The 17,484-nt window shown below is 46.9% G+C and overlaps 2 protein-coding genes across 2 annotated transcripts in view; one reads left to right on the top strand and one right to left on the bottom strand.

Annotated features, from left to right (window-relative positions):
* The first annotated feature begins 8,573 nt into the window (after positions 1-8,573).
* On the top strand, positions 8,574-10,809 carry Riox1 (ribosomal oxygenase 1). Its single transcript, XM_045155594.1, has one exon. It carries the CDS (start codon positions 8,600-8,602, stop codon positions 10,421-10,423), a length of 1,824 nt encoding a protein of 607 aa, XP_045011529.1. The 5' UTR covers positions 8,574-8,599; the 3' UTR covers positions 10,424-10,809.
* Heatr4 (HEAT repeat containing 4) overlaps positions 10,525-17,484 on the bottom strand; it is a 37,078-nt gene continuing 30,118 nt past the window's right edge. Inside the window, exons 13-15 of the mRNA XM_045155593.1 lie at positions 17,237-17,315; positions 13,158-13,317; positions 10,525-10,601 (exon numbers count right to left, since the gene is read on the bottom strand). Of these exons, the coding sequence (XP_045011528.1) occupies positions 10,525-10,601; positions 13,158-13,317; positions 17,237-17,315 (316 nt within the window). The remainder of the gene's footprint in view (positions 10,602-13,157; positions 13,318-17,236; positions 17,316-17,484) is intronic.

Here is a 17,484-nt window from a genome sequence, read left to right as displayed (position 1 = left end):
GTATGGTGGCACACGCCCACAACCTCAGGTTCTAGAAGCCAAGGTGGCAGGAACACACGTTTATGGCCCAGGCTACAAAGTGAGCTCCAGGCTGGTCTGGACTGCCTAGCAAGACCTTGTCTCAAGAGCAACAAGAAGAACAACCAAATCAAGTTCACTGCTAAATGATTTTTTTTATAAGCATAGTGACAATAAGATCATACCAAATCAGTGAAAGAGACAGACTATCACCCCATTTACTGCTCTGTGTGTCTCGAAGCAAGAGCACCAATGAGTGCATTTCCTTCCACGGCGAGACGCCTTGGCACTGGAAGATAAGTATTTGCCCAGCTAGAGATCGGAGCTGGGAGACTCAAAGGGTCCTCTCTGCATCAGTTTTTCCCGGGCTGAGCGTAGATCCCTTTTAAATGGTGACCGAGTCTTTGGTGTCTTTAATTCTGTAATTGGACTTTGTAACCAGACATTTGGTGTGCAGGGCATCACAGGCTGCAGAGAAACATTAGCGTATTAGTAAGTGTATCCAACATGTGGTCTCATGTGAGAAAAGAGACAGAAGTGAAAATCTCTTTAGCCATAGCTTGTTAGAATAATAATGAATTAGTCAATTTAATAAGAAAATAGAACTGGGCTGGAATAGCTCAAAAGCTGGGCATTGCCAGGTGTAGTGGCACACACCTTTCATCCCAGCACTACAGGAGAACTCCTATGAATTCAAGGCCAGCCTGAGACTACATAGTGAATTCCAGGTCAGCCTGGGCTAGAGGAAGACCCTACCTTGAAAAACATAAACAAACAAAAAAGCTGGGCCTGGTGGTATACGCTGGCGAGGCAGAGGCAGGCAGACAGGCAGATCCATGGGGCCTGTTGGCAGCCAGTCTAGCCTAATTGAGCAAGTACCAGGCCAATAAGAGATCCAGTCTCAATGAAGAAAGGTCGACGACACCTGAGGAATGACCCCTCTTCCAGCTTCTACGTGCACATACACAAACGTGCATGGGTACTGTTGTGGGGTTTGGTGTGGCACAAGTAAGACCACTGACTCACGGAATGTGAGGCAAAGTTTTATTGGGTAAAAAGAGAGAAAAAGAAGAAACCTGGTGCCTCAGGTCTGCAGCCCAGGGCTCGGGATCTCAAGATGCGGCCCTGATCTGTTCAGAGTCAGTTTTTATTGGAAATAACCACATGATGTTGATAGTAAAAGCAGGATCGGGAGTTAAAACACAAAATTACATACTGCTAAACAAGGGGGGGGGCTATTACAAGAAGTCACAAGGTTATATAGGTCACATAGGTGGAACTGAGGCAAGAAATATTCTATGCTATGTAATCACAAAGATATTTAGAAACAGAGATACAGGGAGGTCATCCCGTTCCTTTTACATTCCGTTTTCCAGGTACGCCCTCCTCCTCACATGTACACCAACACACACGTACACACACACACACCACAGTTCTTTTACAACCAATACAGCCATTCCTCAGGGACTTTCTTCCTTTTCTTTTTCTCTCTCTTTTTTTCCAAAGTAGGGTTTCACTCTTGCCCAGGTTGACCGGGAACTCACTCTGTAGACCAAGGCTGGCCTTGGATTCACAGTGGTCCTCTTAACCTCAGCCTTCTGAGTGCTGAGATTAGAGGCTTGTGCTACCACAACCACACCCGGCTCCTCAGGGAATTTATTTTTCTTTTTCTTTATTTTTTATTTTTTCCTAGGTAGGGTCTCACTCTAACTCAGGCTGACCTGGATTTTACTATGTAGTCTCAGGGTGGCTTTGCATTCACAGTGATCCTCTTACCTCAGCCTCCCAAGTGCCACCACACCTGGCCCCTCGGGGAATTCCTATCTTCAGTTTGGCAAGTATCTTTCCAGATAATCAATGTACAGATATGCACACACATAACACATGTGGCATTGTTTTATTTGTATTTTGAGATAGGATCTTATCAAATAGCCCAGACTAGTTTTGAATTCACTACACTCTTGCCTAAGGCATAATACTGGGATAGACACAGATGGATGCCACGATGCCTTCTGCCCTGCTTAACATATGTACATATTTTTCAATTTTGTATTGCTTTATTTTTAAAAAAATATTTTTATTTATTCATTTATGTGACCGAGAAAGGGGGAGAGAGAATGAGAAAATGAGTGCGCCAGGGCCTCCAGCCACTGCAAACAAACTCCAGATGCATGCAGGCCCTTGTGCATCTGGCTAACGTGGGTCCTGGAGAATCGAACCTGGATCCTTTGGCTTTGCAGGCAAACAATGCCTTAACCTCTAAGCCATGCCTCCAACACTGTATTGCTGTATTTTTTGGAGATAGAATCTTTAATTTTTTTTAAATTTTATTTATTTAAGAGAGAAAGAAAGTGGCAGATAGAGAATGAGCACACCAGGGCCTTTTAAAAAAAATATTTATTTATTTATCTATTTATTTATTTGAGAAAAGAGAGGGAGGGAAAGAGAGAAAGGGGCAGAGAGAAAGAGAGGGAATGGGCACGTCAGGGCCTTTGGCTGCTGCAAACAAACTCCAGATGCATGTGCCACCTTGTGCATCTGGTTTACGTGGATCCTGAGAAGTTGAACCTGGGTCCTTTGGCTTTGCAGACAAGTGCCATAACCACTAAGCCATCTCTCCAGCTCATGACAGGGCCTTTGACCACTGCAAATGCGTGTACCATCTTGTGTATCTTTACCTGGGTCCTGGGGAATTGAATCTGGATTCTTTGGCTTTTCAGACAAGTGCTTTAACTGCTAAGTCATCTCTCTAGCCCAGAGACATGAACTTATTATGTAGCCCGGCCCCTCTCACCCTTTCGCTGTACTGACCTGACTCAGGTTCTTGCATTTGCTTGGCATGTACTCTATCACTGGACTATGTCCCAACCCGTGATCAACTCTTAATTCTCTGGCCTCAGCCTTTCAAATGCTAGGATTACAAGTGTGTGCTATTATACTTTTCTTAGCTTAATTTCTTTGTTTTGTTTTGTTTTTCTGAGGTAGGGTCTCACTGTAGCTCAGGCTGACCTGGAATTCACTATGTAGTCTCAGGGTGGCCTCAAAGTCATGGTGATCCTCCTACCTCTGCCTCTCAAATACTGGGATTAAAGGTGTGTGCCACCACGCCTGGCAATTTTTTATTTTTATTTTTATTTTTGAGGCAGGGTCTCGTTCTAGGCCAGGCTGACCTGGAATTCACTATGTAGCCTCAGGGTGGCCTCAAACTCATGGTGATCCTCCTACCTCTGCCTCCCAAGTACTAGGATTTTAAAAAAATATTTTTATTTTATTTATTATTTGCAAGCACAGAGAGATAGAAGAGAGAATGGGCACACCAGGGCCTCCAGCCACTGCAAATGAACTCCAGATGCGTGTGCTACTTTGTGCATCTGGTTTTACATTGATACTGGGGAATGGAACCAGGTCATTAGGTTTTGCAGGCAAGCACCTTAATCATTGAGCCATCTCTCCAGCCTGGAATTTTATTTTATTTAAGTTTTTATTGACAACTTTCATATGCATAGGTAAGATACCATGGTAATAATTCCCTTCCACCACTCTCCCTTCTCCCCCTCCCAAGTACCCCCTCTACTGAATCCTTTCTTCTTACCAACTAGTCTTTCTTTTTTTTTTTTTTTTTTGGTTTTTCGAGGTAGGGTCTCACTCTGGCCCAGACTGTCCTGGAATTCACTATGGAGTCTCAGGGTGGCCTTGAACTCATGGCGATTCTCCTACCTCTGCCTCCCAAGTGCTGGGATTAAAGGCGTGCGCCACCACGCCCGGCTGTCTTTCTATTTTTTGTCACCATTTTTCCCCTTCTATTATTCAGGTCTTGCATCAGCCATAGTGAGGTCATGAGAACCACAGCCACTTTGGGTGAATATTTTTAAAGGATAGATTCCTAGTGGTAGAATTGCTGGTTGAGAGAAAATTTTTGATGATTGTGCTGGGCATGCTGGCGCACACCTTTAATCCCAGCACTTGGTAGGCAGAGGTAGAGGATCGCCATGAGTTTGAGGCCAGCCTGGGCTGGAGTGAAACCCCACCTCGAAAAACCAAAAAGTAAAAATAAAAAATACAAAGACCCCAATATATTAGGGACATTATTCTAAGTCATTAAATAATATAGATGAAAATGGTTATTAATAGCCGCTTTTGTAGTGAGAACTAACTACAGCCACAGGAAAAGTGATGGAATGAAAGATAAGTCAGATTCCAAAAGGCAACTCCCAGTTACAGGGGAAACTAGAGGACAGAGATATCAACACAATTCTTTATTTGAGGAAATCACAAGATGTTCCAAAAAGAAAAGGATGAGGTCACAGGAAAGGCTGGGAGGAGGAGATGTTTGAATAGCATGCAGACATGATGACCTTACAGCCGTCTAGTACTAAGCATAGGTCCTTAGCTTGACAGGCAGAAGAGCACAGTACTTCTACCCAGTCTACTGCAGGATGTGTCTTTTGGCAGCTGAAAACCACTCTTTTTGAATAGGTAATTTGGGCCTGGGGAGATAGATGGCTTAGCAGTTAAAGGGCCCTTGCCTGTCAGCCCAGGTTCAGATCCCCATTACAACCATAAAGAGGCACATGCATCATTTGCAGTAGCAAGAGGCCCTGCCATGCTCATTCTCTCTTTTTGCCCTTTCTTTGCTCATTTTTTTTCTTTCTTTTTTTTTAAAATTATTTATTTATTTATTTGAGAGCGACAGACACAGAAAGACAGATAGAGGGAGAGAGAGAGAATGGGCATGCCAGGGCTTCCAGCCTCTGCAAACAAACTCCAGATGCGTGTGCCCCCTTGTGCATCTGGCTAACGTGGGACCTGGGGACCCGAGCCCCAAACTGGGGTCCTTAGGTCCTTAGGCAAGCGCTTAACCGCTAAGCCGTCTCTCCAGCCCCTTTTTCTTTCTTTAAAAAAAAAAATTATTTTTAGTTATTTGAGAGACAGAGACAGAGAGGGGGAGAGAGAGAATGGACATGCCAGGGTCTCCAGCCCTGTCGCAAATGAACTCCAGAAGCATGTACCAACCTGTGTATCCGGCCTCATGTGGGTCCTGGAGAATTGAACCTAGGTTTTTTGGCTTTGCAGGCAAGCTCCTTAACTGCTAAGCCATCTCTCTGGCCCTCTGCTTGTTTTCTTTTTTTTTTTTAATATTTCATTTATTTATCTGCATGCAGAGAAAGAAGAGAGACAGATAGAGAGACAGAGAGAAAGAATGGGCATGCCAGGTTCTGTAGCCACTGGAAATGAATTCCAGATGCATGTGTCTCTTTGTGCATCTGGCTTTATGTGGATACTGAGGAATCAAATCTGGGTTGTAATGAGAGGTAGAGTCTTGTTCTAGCCCAGGCTGACCTGGAATTCACTATGTAGTTTCAGGATGGCCTCAAACTCATGGCAATCCTCCTACACCTGCCTCAGGAGTGATCTCAGCTGCAATGGAACGCTAGACATTTGTGCCAATGTGGGATCTGGAGAGTTGAACGTAGGTCCTTAGGCTTCCCAGGCAAGCGCCTTAATTGCTAAGCCATCTCTTCAGCCCAGTTTTGCAAGGAGTTTTAAAAAATATTTATTTATTTATTTATTTGAAAGCAGAGAAGACAAAGAGAGAGAATAAATTGACACGCCAGGGCCTCTAGCTGCTGCAAATGAACTTCATATGCATGAGCCACCATTGGCATCTGGCTTTACATGGGCACTGGGGAGTCAAACATAGGTAATTAGGTTTTGCAAGCAATCGTTTTAACTGCTGAGACATCTCTCCAGACAGGGTTTTAAAAATATTTTATTATTTTTATTTATTTGATAGGAGAGAGAGAGAATAGGCACACCGAGGCCCCCAGCCACTGCAAATGAACTCCAGAAGCATGCACCACATTGTGCATCTGGCTTATGTGGGTACTAGGGAATCAAACCTGAGTCCTTAGGCTTCACAGGAAAGTGCCTTAACCCCTAAGCCCTCTAGCCCCAACCCAAGAATTTATTTTAGTTATTTTATTTTTTAAAAATACTTTATTTATTTGAGAGAGAATGGGTGCACCAGGGCCTCTAGTCACTGTAAATAAACTCCAGACATATGTGCCACCTTGTTCATTTGGCTCACATGGGTCCTGGAGAGTCAAACCTGGGTCCTTAGTCTTCACAGGCAAGAGCCTTAACTGCTAAGCCATCTTTCCAGCCTCCCAAAAATTTACTTTATTTTATTTATCATGTTATCTTTATTTATTTTTTGGTTTTTTTAAGTACATTTTTGTTTATTTTTATTTATTTGAGAGCAACAGATAGAGAAAGAAAGAGGCAGATAGATAGATAGATAGATAGATAGACAGACAGACAGACAGACAGGAAGAAAGAATGGGCACACCAGGGCCTCCAGCCACTGCAAATGAACTCCAGACACATGTGCCCCTTGTGCATCTGGCTTATGTGGATCCTGGGGAATTGAATCTGGGTCCTTTGGCTTTGCAGGCAAATGCCTTAACTGCTAAGCCATTTCTCCAGCCATTTAGTTTTATTTTTTGTTGACAGCTTCCCTACTTACAGATAATAAACCATGATAATTCCTTCCCCTTCCTCACTTTCCCCTTCACAAATCCACACTCCATCATATCCCCTCCCTCTCTCCACTAGTCTCTCTCTCTCTTTCAAGGTAGGGTCTCACTCTAGCCCAGGCTGACCTGGAATTCACTATGTAGTCTCAGGGTGGCCTCGAACTCATGGTGATCCTACTTCTACCTCTGCCTCCCCAGTGCTGGCATTAAAGGCGTGTGCCACCATACCCACCTTTTTCTTTTATTTTGATATCATCTTTTCCTCCTATTATGAGGGTCTTGTGAGGATTTTTTTAAAAGTTTTATTTATTGGGCTGGAGAGATGGATGAGTGGTTAAGGCACTTGCCTGCAAAGACTAATGACTTGAGTTTGATTCCCCAGTGCCCACATAAAGCCAGGTGCACAAGGTGGCGTGTGCATCTGGAGTTCGTTTGCAGTAGCTAGAGGTCCTAACATGCCTATTCTCTCTCCCTCTTTCTCTCACTCTCAACTAAAATAAAATTGTTTCATTTATTTGCAATAAACTCCAGATGCATGTGCCACTTTGTGCATCTGGCTTTACTTGTGCACTTGGCTTTACATGTGCACTGGAGAATCAAACCAGGGCCATCAAGCTTTACAAGCAAATGCCTTAATTGTTTGAGAGTGAGACAGAGGGAAAGAGAGAAGAGAGACAGAGGGAGTGGTAGGGTCTTTAGCCACTGCAAACTGACTTCAGATGCATGTGCTATGCATCTGGCTTTATATGAGTACTGGAGAATCAAACCCAGGTCATTAGGCTTTGCTTTAACTGCTGAGCTATCTCTTTAGCCCATCTGCAAGGGTTATTATAATTATTTTTGAGCCAGGTGTGGTGGTGCATGCCTTGGGTCCCAGCACTCCGAGGGCAGAGGTAGGAGGATTGCCATGAGTTCAAGGGCACCCTGAGACTAAAATTCTAGGTCAGCCTGGGCTAGATGGGAAAACTCTTGGAGCTTCAATCACTGAAATTATCTGTAGAATAAGGGAAACTAGAAAGAACTGTGATCTGTGTAGACTCTTGAACTTTGACAACATTATTATTTGAGAGAGAGACACAAAGAAAGAGGCAGACACAGAATGAGTGAGTATGGGGTGCCATGGTCTGCAAATGTTACTTGCACCAGTTTGTGGATCTGACTTTATGTGGGTTCTGGACAATCGATCCAGGGCCATCTGTCTCTGCAAGCAAATGGCTGTAACTGCTGAGCCATCTCTTCAGCCCCAATAGTATTTTTTTTTTCCTTTTTTTAAAGTTTTATTTATTTGAGAGCAACAGAGAGTGAAAGAGGGAGAAGAGAATGGGCTCGCCAGGGCCTCCAGCCACTGCAAATGAACTCCAGATTCATGTGCCCCCTTGTGCATCTGGCTAACATGGGTCCTGGGGAATGGAGCCTCGAACTGGGGCCCTTAGGCTTCACAGGCAAACGCTTAACCGCTAAGCCATCTCCCTCTCTCTCGTTTAGGTAGGGGTCTTTCGTCTTTCTCTAGCCCAGGTTGACCTGAAATTCACTATGTAGTCTCAGGGTGGCCTCGAACTCACACGATCCTGCTACCTCTACCTCCTGAGTGCTGGGACTAGAGGCGTGCGCCATCACGCTTGGCTCCCATAGCATTCTTTTAAAACCAGATCTGTGTGCCTTCTAGAAGGAAGCTGCTGGGGGAACATCTTTTCACAAAACTGATGGCAGGGAGGACAGGCAATATGCGGACTTACAAAAGAGAAATTAGCCATTTGTCTTTCCCCTTGAGTGTTTTTTAAATTGCTCTGTTAATATGTGATCTTTATAACTCGCTTGGCAAGAGATTCTGCCTCTCTAGCGCGAAGCCAGGGGGTTTTAAATTCAATAAGGCAACGTTTAACTTTTTCAGCACCTTTGAGCAGGAGGAGCAGGGTAGCCCGAAATGGGCGTGGCCAAGCCGCAGGAGCTCGGAGGCCCCGCCCCCTACCCAGCGTGCCCTGCGCCGCCGCCGGCGCCGCCGCCGTGGGTCAGCGCGGGGCTCTGAGTCCCCCTCCCCGTCAGTCATGAATGGACTTGGGGATCCCGCCGGGCTGGCGAGGCGCGGGCGGGTGCGGCGCCGCCGCCAGCCCTACGCTGCCAGCGGATCGGTGTTGGCCGTGCCCTTGAGGCCCAGGAAGATCCGAAGGCACCGGAGAAGCGCGGCGTCCCGCATGGCGGCGCTGAGCGCCCAGACGTTGCCGCCGAGCGACGACTCGTCGGACTCGCGGCTGGAGGCGGCCGCCGACGGCCCGGGTGCGGGGGACGCGCGGGCCGGCGGGGCGGCGGCCGCGGCGACGGCGACCAGGACGGCGGGCGTCCGGGGCGCGGGCGGGCCACCAGCGTCCGTCCTCCGCGGGCCTGCAGAGCCTCGGGCCGCCTCGCGCTCGCGGCCGGCCCCGGCGGCCTCCTGTGTTCCCCGCGAGCCGGCAGCCGAGGCGGACGAGCCCGGCCGGGAGCCGCCCCGGGACTCGCCGCTGCAGCAGGTCCTGGCGGAGCTGAACCGCATCGCCAGCAGCCGGCGGCGCGCCGCGCGCCTCTTCGAGTGGCTCATCGCGCCCATGCCGCCCGAGCACTTCTACCGGCGCCTCTGGGAGCGGGAGGCCGTGCTGGTGCGGCGGCAGGACCACGCCTACTACCGGGGCCTCTTCTCCACCGCCGACCTGGACTCCGTGCTGCGCCACGAGGACGTGCAGTTCGGCCAGCACCTGGACGCCGCGCGCTACGTCCGCGGGCGCCGGGAGACCCTGAACCCGCCGGGCCGCGCTCTGCCCGCCGCCGCCTGGTCCCTGTACCAGGCCGGGTGCTCGCTGCGCCTCCTCTGCCCGCAGGCGTTCTCGCACACCGTGTGGCAGTTCTTGGCTGTGCTGCAGGAGCAGTTCGGAAGCATGGCCGGCTCCAACGTCTACCTCACGCCCCCCAACTCGCAAGGGTTTGCCCCCCACTACGACGACATCGAGGCGTTCGTGCTGCAGCTGGAAGGTAGGAAACTCTGGCGCGTCTACCGACCGCGAGACTCGTCCGAGGAACTGGCTTTGACCTCGAGCCCCAACTTCAGCCAGGAGGACCTTGGTGAGCCCGTCCTGCAGACGGTGCTGGAACCGGGAGACTTGCTCTATTTCCCTCGGGGCTTCATTCACCAAGCCGAATGCCAGGATGGATCTCACTCTCTGCACCTCACCTTGTCCACCTACCAGCGCAATACCTGGGGTGACTTCCTGGAGGCCGTCTTGCCCCTGGCAGTGCAGGCAGCAATAGAAGAAAATGTCGAGTTTCGGAGGGGTCTCCCTCGAGACTTCATGGATTACATGGGAGCCCAGCATTCAGATTCGAAGGATCCGCGAAGAACAGCCTTCATGGAAAAGGTGCGGGTATTGGTCGCCCGCTTAGGGCACTTTGCTCCTGTCGATGCTGTGGCGGACCAGCGAGCCAAAGACTTCATCCATGATTCTCTGCCCCCGGTTTTGACTGATAGGGAGAGGGCGTTAAGCGTCCATGGGCTCCCAATTCGCTGGGAGGCTGGGAAACCTGTCAATGTGGGGGCTCAGCTGACCACCGAAACGGAAGTCCACATGCTTCAGGATGGCATAGCTCGCCTGGTGGGTGAGGGAGGTCATTTGCTTCTCTATTACACCGTGGAAAACTCTCGTGTTTATCATCTGGAGGAACCCAAGTACTTGGAAATCGACCCCCAGCAGGCTGATGCCATGGAACTCCTGCTTCGATCCTACCCAGAATTTGTGAGAGTTGGAGATCTGCCCTGTGACAGTGTGGAGGACCAGCTTTCCTTAGCAACCATGTTGTATGATAAGGGGCTGCTGCTCACCAAGGCGCCGCTAACTGTGAACTAGGTCCTTGTTGATGGCTGGGAAGAACACAATACTGGTTCTGCACTACCATGGCCACATCCCCCCCCCCCTTTTTTTTTTTTTAACTCATGTTCTTACCTTGGTCACTGTAATACGGTCACACTTACCTTTATGGCCGCTTCGATGTCAAACTCTGGTGGTCCAGGAAGAACTGCTTGATCTAGGTACAAAAGTAAAGGCAGAAATTGGAGGGGGGGGGGGCCTATTTCTTCAGGGTACTACTACTGGATGTTATCCTGCTTGAGGCATTACAGGTTTTTATACGGAAGTTGCATCTTTTCATTAGTTTGTGGGGAGGGCTGGGGTCAGTATCCTGTTTGTTAAAACCTTTTGTGAACCTAGATTTATTAAAGTACCAAAGAATTTTTTTTTTTTCCTAAGCTTAGATTATTATGTGTGTTGGTTTGAAGAAGTGTGGGTAAGAGGAAGATACGGAGAGTCTACAGTGAGAAGAAAGGCACCTTGTAGTGCTTGCAGAAGGTAATAGGAGCAGGTTTAAGTGCTGGGAAGAAAAGGGCTGAGGTAGAGCACATGCTGGCCTATGCAAGGCCCTGCGTTCATCTTGCACCACACACGGGCACTTAGTAAAGAAGACAAATAGACGTGGTTGGGACCATTTTACTTAACTCTGGGGGCAATTTATTCACTGCATTTCTGGTACTTGAACTCCAAACAGGATAATCCTAGCAGAAGAGTGTCAGCTTTTGAGAGTGTATGGTTTTGCCCAGTGCTTGCTTTGAATCAGGAGCTGCTCTGCTCCCAGCACAGCAGCATGCCCCTGGTTCTACTCCCAAACCTCAGCCAACCAGCTGGTAGCAGGTTGACCACGAGGAAAGGGTGGTGGTCAAGTTACTTTCAACACTTTTTTTTTTTTTTCTGGCAGTTGGAAGAAACTTCCCCCAATCTGGCAAGTGCATGCTCTCATGGTTGGTGGAAACAGCCTGGTGTGCCAGAAAGAGCATGGAACTGGAAGACCTGGGTTTGGGGTGGTGGCTGGAAGGCACTGGCTAACTAACCTGAGGCTGCTGCTCCACTTGGGCACGCAGATTTTGTAAGTATATTGGTACAGTTCTTATCTACATCCTCATCGTTAGGCTATATATATATAGCACTCTAAGATCCTAATATCATAACTGATAGGGTCAAGGTGTCTATTTTTTCTCTGTTTGTTTATTTGATTTGAGAGAGAGGGAGAGAGAAAGGCAGATACTGAGAGAGAATGGGTGCACCATGGCCTCCAGCCACTGCAAACGACTGTACACCCCCTTGTGCATCTGGCTAACGTGGGACCTGGGGAATCGAGCCTCAAACTGGGGTCCTTAGGCTTCACCATTAAGGCATCTCTCCAGCCCTGTTTTTTAGTTTTTTGAGACAGGGTCTTGACCCAAGGTGACTTGGAACTCAACTCTGTAGCCCCAGGCTGGCCTTGAACTCACTACTGTCCTCCTACCTCAGCTTCTTAAGTGCTGGAATTAAAGGCTTGTACCACCATGCCCAATTTAGGTTGTTTCCAAGGCTGAGAACTTGCTAAAAATTTTATTTATTTGCAAGCAGAGAGGAAGAGAGCCAGTGGGTACACCATGACATAGTGCCACTGCAAATAAACTCCAGATGCATGTGCCACTTTGTGCATCCAGCTTTACATGGGTACTAGGGAATAGAACCCAGGTTGTTAGGCTTTGCAGGCAAGCGCCTTAACCGCTAAGCCATCTCCCTATGTTGAGAACTTTTATAAAGTTTTCAAAATTGCAAGGTGGAAAAATTGTGTTATATATAACTTTTAAAAATATTTTTTTGTTTAAAAATTTGTGTTTTTTTTTTTTTTTTTTTGTCTTGGTTTTCTGAGGTAGGGTCTCACTCTAGCTTAGGCTGATCTGGAATTCACTATATAGTCTCAGGGTGGCCTTGAGCTCATGGTGATCCTCCTACCTCTGCTTCCTGAGTGCTGGGATTAAAGGCAAGTGCTTAACTGCTAAACCATCTCTCCAGCCCTTTTTTTTTTTTGAAGTAGGGTTTCACTCTAGCCCAGACTAACCTGGAATCCACTATTCACTATGCAGTCTCAGGCTGTCCCTGACCCAAGTGCTGGGATTAAAGAGGTACACCACCTTGCCCGGAAAGATTAAAAAAAAAAAATAGATTACAGCTGGGTATTGTGCATGCCCAAACCCAGCGCTCAGGAGGCCAAGGTAGGAGGATCTCAGTGAGCTCAAGACCAGCTTGAGACTACAGAGTGAATACCAGGCTAGCCCGGGGTAGAATGAGAGCCTACCAGACAGTGAGAGAAATAAAAGAAAAGAACAAGTAGATTAAAAAAAAAAAAACAAAACAACAAGATGGGGCTGGAGAGATTGCTTAGTGGTTAAGGTGTTTGCCTGCAAAGCCAAAGGATCCCAGTTTGACTCTCCAGGACCCACATAAGCCAGATGCACAAGGGGGCGCATACATCAGAATTTCGTTTTCAGTGGCCAGAGGCCCTGGCATGCCCATTCTCTCTCTCTCTCTGCCTCTTTCTCAAATAAATATTTAAAAAAACAAGAAAAAAAAAAAAAAAAAAACCAAGAACAGACTGAGCAGGTAGGTAGTAGCCAAGAAGGAAAGAAAGTAACCTTTCCTGACTCAACCTTACTGGGTTCCTTACCAAGTCCCAAAACATCTAGATCCTGGGATAACATTAGAGGAGTCACAGGATGGGATTTACCCTTAGGAAACCTACTCTGAAAGGTTTTATGGAGAAAAGTGTAAAGGTCCAGTGGAGGTCGCTCCTCACTGGGTTCTGAGTACACACGATTAGCTTCTTCCTTCATGCGCCGAACGGCCACCTCTATACTGATTATTTTCTGTGCCAGCAAGTCCTTTTGGCTTAGTGCTTGAACCTAGATTAGGAAAAAAAAAAAAAAAAAAGTAAAAATAACCCAACTATGTTAGGCAGGAAATCACCAATATTAATAAAGTTAACTTGATTATGCTTGGCATGGTGGCAAATGACTGTAAATACCTCCAGTGGCTAAAGCAGGAGGATTCTAAGTTTGAGGTCATATTGGGCTACATGGCAAACTCTGTCTCCAAAAAAACAAGACAAGGGGCTGGAGAGATGGCTTAGTGGTTAAGCACTTGCCTGTGAAGTCTAAGGACCTCGGTTCAAGGCTCGATTCCCCAGGACCCACATTAGCCAGATGCACAATGGGGTGCATGCATCTGGAGTTCGTTTGCAGTGGCTGGAGGCCCTCGCACGCCCCTTCTCTCTCTCTGCCTTTTTCTCTCTCTGTTGCTCTCAAATAAATAAATAAAAATAAAAAATATTTTAAAAAATAAGACAAGACCATGTTTTGGTGATGCCCACCTATAATCCCAGCACTCCAGAGGCAGAGGTAGAAGGATCACTGAGTTTGAGGCCAGCCTGAGACTACATAGTGAATTCCAGGTCAGCCTGGGCTAGAGCAAGATGCTACCTCAAAAAGCAAAAAAAAAGATGAAGTAGTGACTATATCATACATTACTATTAGAATACAAATGCCTGAAAGCATTGTTCTCATGGTATTGATTGGGAGAGTTTTTCTGGTAGAGGGTTTCATCGTAGGGTCCAGGCTGACCTAGAATTTACTATGGAGTCTCAGGGTGGCCTTGAACTCATGGTGATCCTCCAGTCTCCGTCTCCTGAGTGTTGGGATTAAAGGCATGTATCACCACACTTGGCTGATTAGGGTTGGAGAGATGCTCAGTGGTTAAAGTGCTTGCTTACAAAATCTGCTGGCCCAGGGTTCGATTCCCCAGTACCCATGTAAAGACAGATGCACAAAGGGACTCATGCATCTGGAGTCTGCAGTGTCTGCAGGCCCTGGTGCGCACATTCTGTCTGTCTTCTCTCTCTTTCTGGAAGGCAAGCACCTTAACTACTGAGCCATCACTTCAGCCCCTCTTCTCTCTCTACTTGCAAATAAATAAATAGAAGTATTTAAACTGGCTGGGGAAATGGCTTAGCAGTTAAAGATGTTTGCCTGTGAAGCCTAAGGACCCCAGTTCGATTTCCCAGGACCCACGTACACAAGATACACAAGGGGGTGCACGCATCTGGGGTTTGTGCAGTGGCTGGAGGCCCAGGTGTGCCCATTCTCAATGTCTCTCTGTCTCTTCCTCTGTCTCTCTCAAATAAATAAATATTTAAAACAAATATTTAAACAAAAAAATTTTTTTTTTGCAGGGTCTCATCCTAGCCCAAGCTGACCTGGAATTCATTCTAGCCCTGACTGGCCTTGAACTCATGGCTGTCCTACTTCCACATCCAGAGTGCTAGGACTAAAGGCTTGTGCCACCATGCTATGCTTGATTGGGGATTTTTTTTTTTTTTTTTTTTTTTGAGATAGGGTGTCGCTGTAGCCCAGGCTGACCTGGAAATTCACTATGTAGTCTCAGGGTAGCCTCAAACTTACAGCTATCCTCCTACATGCTGGGATTAGAGGTGTGTGCCACCACACGTGGCTTTTCAGTTGGGGATTTTATTTAGACCTGCTAATGAAACTTTTACCTTAACTATTTGAGTATAAGAGAAGAAACTTGCTATGAAATCCCTGCTTGGTGTGAACTTAGTTTTGGGAATTTTTTTTTCTTTAGGTAGGGTCTGTTTAGCTCAGGTTCACCTGGAATTCACTATCTAGTCTCAGGGTAGCCTTGAACTCATGCTGATCCTACTAACTGTGTCTCCAAAGTGCTGGGACTAAAGGCGTACACCTGTTTTTAAAATTTATTTATTTGGGGTGGGGGGAGAATGGGTGCGTCAGGGCCTCCAGCCACTGCAAATGAACTCCAGCCGCATGTGCCCCCTTGTGCATCTGGCTTAAATGGGTCCTACAGAATCCTGTGGCTTTGCCAGCAAATGCCTTAAACACTAAGCCCTCTCTCTAAACATTGGGAATTTTTTTAAAGTCTGTTTTTATCCATTCATCTCACCTAATAGTACTTAAAAATTAAAACTACTGTAAACCAGGCTAGTTGGCGCACGCCTTTAATCCCAGCACTTGGGATGCAGAGGTAGGAGGATTGCCGTGAGTTCGAGGCCACCCTGAGACTCCATAGTGAATTCCAGGTCAGCCTGAGCTAGAGTGAGACCCTACCTCGAAAAACCAAAACCAAAACAAACAAACAAAAAAAATCAAAACAAGTAAATAAAAAAAACTGAATTTTTTTGGTTTTGTTTTGTTTTTGAGGCAAGCCCAATATACTGGCCTTTTGCCCTTTCTTTTTTTAAAAGAGTGTGTGAGAGAGAGAGATGGCTGGAGAGATGGCTTAGCGGGTAAGTACTTGCCTGTGAAGCCTAAGGGCCCCAGTTCAAGGCTCAACTCCCCAGGATCCACATTAGCCAGATGCACAGGGGTGCACACATTTGTTTGCAGTGGCTGGAGGCCCTGGTGCACCCATTCTCTCTGCCTCTTTTAAATTAAAAAAAAAAAGTGAGAGAGAATGGGTGCACCAGGGCCTCCAGTCACAGTAATCAAACCCTAGATACGTGTGCTACCTTGTGTGCATGTGTGACCTTGCGAACTTGCGTCACCATATATGTCTGGCTTACATGGGCTCTGAAGTGTCGAACATGTGTCCTTAGGCTTGCAGACAAGCACTTTAAGTACTAAGCCATCTCTCCAGTCCTTTTTCTTTTTGAGGTGGGAAAGCCCAGGTCAACCTGGGCTAGAGCAAGCCCCTACCTCAAAAAAAAAAAAGAATGCCAGTCATGGTGGCGCATGCCTTTAGGCCCAGCACTTGGGAGACAGAGGTAGGAGGATTGCTATGAGTTCAAGGCCACCCTGAGACTACATTGTGAATTCCAGGTCATTCTGGGCTAGAGTGAGACCCTACCTCAAGAAACAACAGCAACAACAAAAAAGGCTGAAGAGATAGTTTATTGGTTACTGCAAATCCAAAGGATCCAAGTTCAATCCCCCAGGATCCCCATAAGCCAGATGGACAAGGTGGCACATATGTCTAGAGTTTGTTTGCAGTGACTAGAGGCCATGGTGTGTCCATTCTCTCTCTCTCAAACTATGTATGTGCCAGTGTGTGTGTGTGTGTATAACTTTTTCCCCCCTAAGGTAAGGTTTCACTCTAGCCCATGCTGACCTGAAATTCATCATGTAGTCTCAGAGTGGCCTTGAACTCAACAACAATCCTCCTACCTCTGCCTCTCAAGTGCTGGGATTAAAGGCATGTACCTCCACACCCAGATCAAATAAAAATTTTTTTTTTTTTTTTATTTATTTGAGAGCGACAGACACAGAGAGAAAGACAGAGAGAGGGAGAGAGAGAGAATGGGCGCGCCAGGGCTTCCAGCCTCTGCAAAGGAACTCCAGACGCGTGCGCCCCCTTGTGCATCTGGCTAACGTGGGACCTGGAGAACCGAGCCTTGAACCGGGGTCCTTAGGCTTCACAGGCAAGCGCTTAACCGCTAAGCCATCTCTCCAGCCCCAAATAAAAATATTTTTAAAAAAGAGGGAGTATAGGTGCACCAGGGTCTGCTGCCACTTCAAATGAACTCCAGACACATGTACCACTTTGTGTATCTGGCTTTACATGGATACTGGGGAATTGAAGACTTTCAGGCTTGGCAAGCAAGCAACCATCTTTCACTACTGAGCCATTGTTCCAGCCCCTGCCTTTTTATTACTTGGATTTTACAACAGTATCTTTGGGCTTGTGGAAAGTATTTCTGTGGTAGGAGAGAGGTATGTCTATGCATAGGGGATAAAAAGGTTTGAAGTTCTTAAGCACACTGGGCTTTCTGTTGAAAACACAGTTGGTACTTACCCTGTTCTTGATCTCCTGAAGCATTTCTTGGCTTCCTTCATTTTCCAAGTTGAGTATCTTCATTGCCTCGTACATTTCTCTGAAAAGACAAGCATTCCTTAGATTATTCTATCCTGCTGTTTTGGTTTTTTTCAAGGTAGGGTGACCTGAAATCCACTATGAAATCTCAGGGTGGCCTCAAACTCATGGTGATCCTCATACCTCTGCTTTCCGAGTGCTGGGATTAAAAGCTTGAGCCACCACACCCG

This window comes from Jaculus jaculus, chromosome 7, assembly GCF_020740685.1.
Source record: "Jaculus jaculus isolate mJacJac1 chromosome 7, mJacJac1.mat.Y.cur, whole genome shotgun sequence".
NCBI classification, from domain to species: Eukaryota; Metazoa; Chordata; class Mammalia; order Rodentia; family Dipodidae; genus Jaculus; species Jaculus jaculus.
The sequence above is the reverse complement of the archived record's forward strand: the minus strand, read 5'-3'. Positions and strand labels throughout refer to the sequence as shown.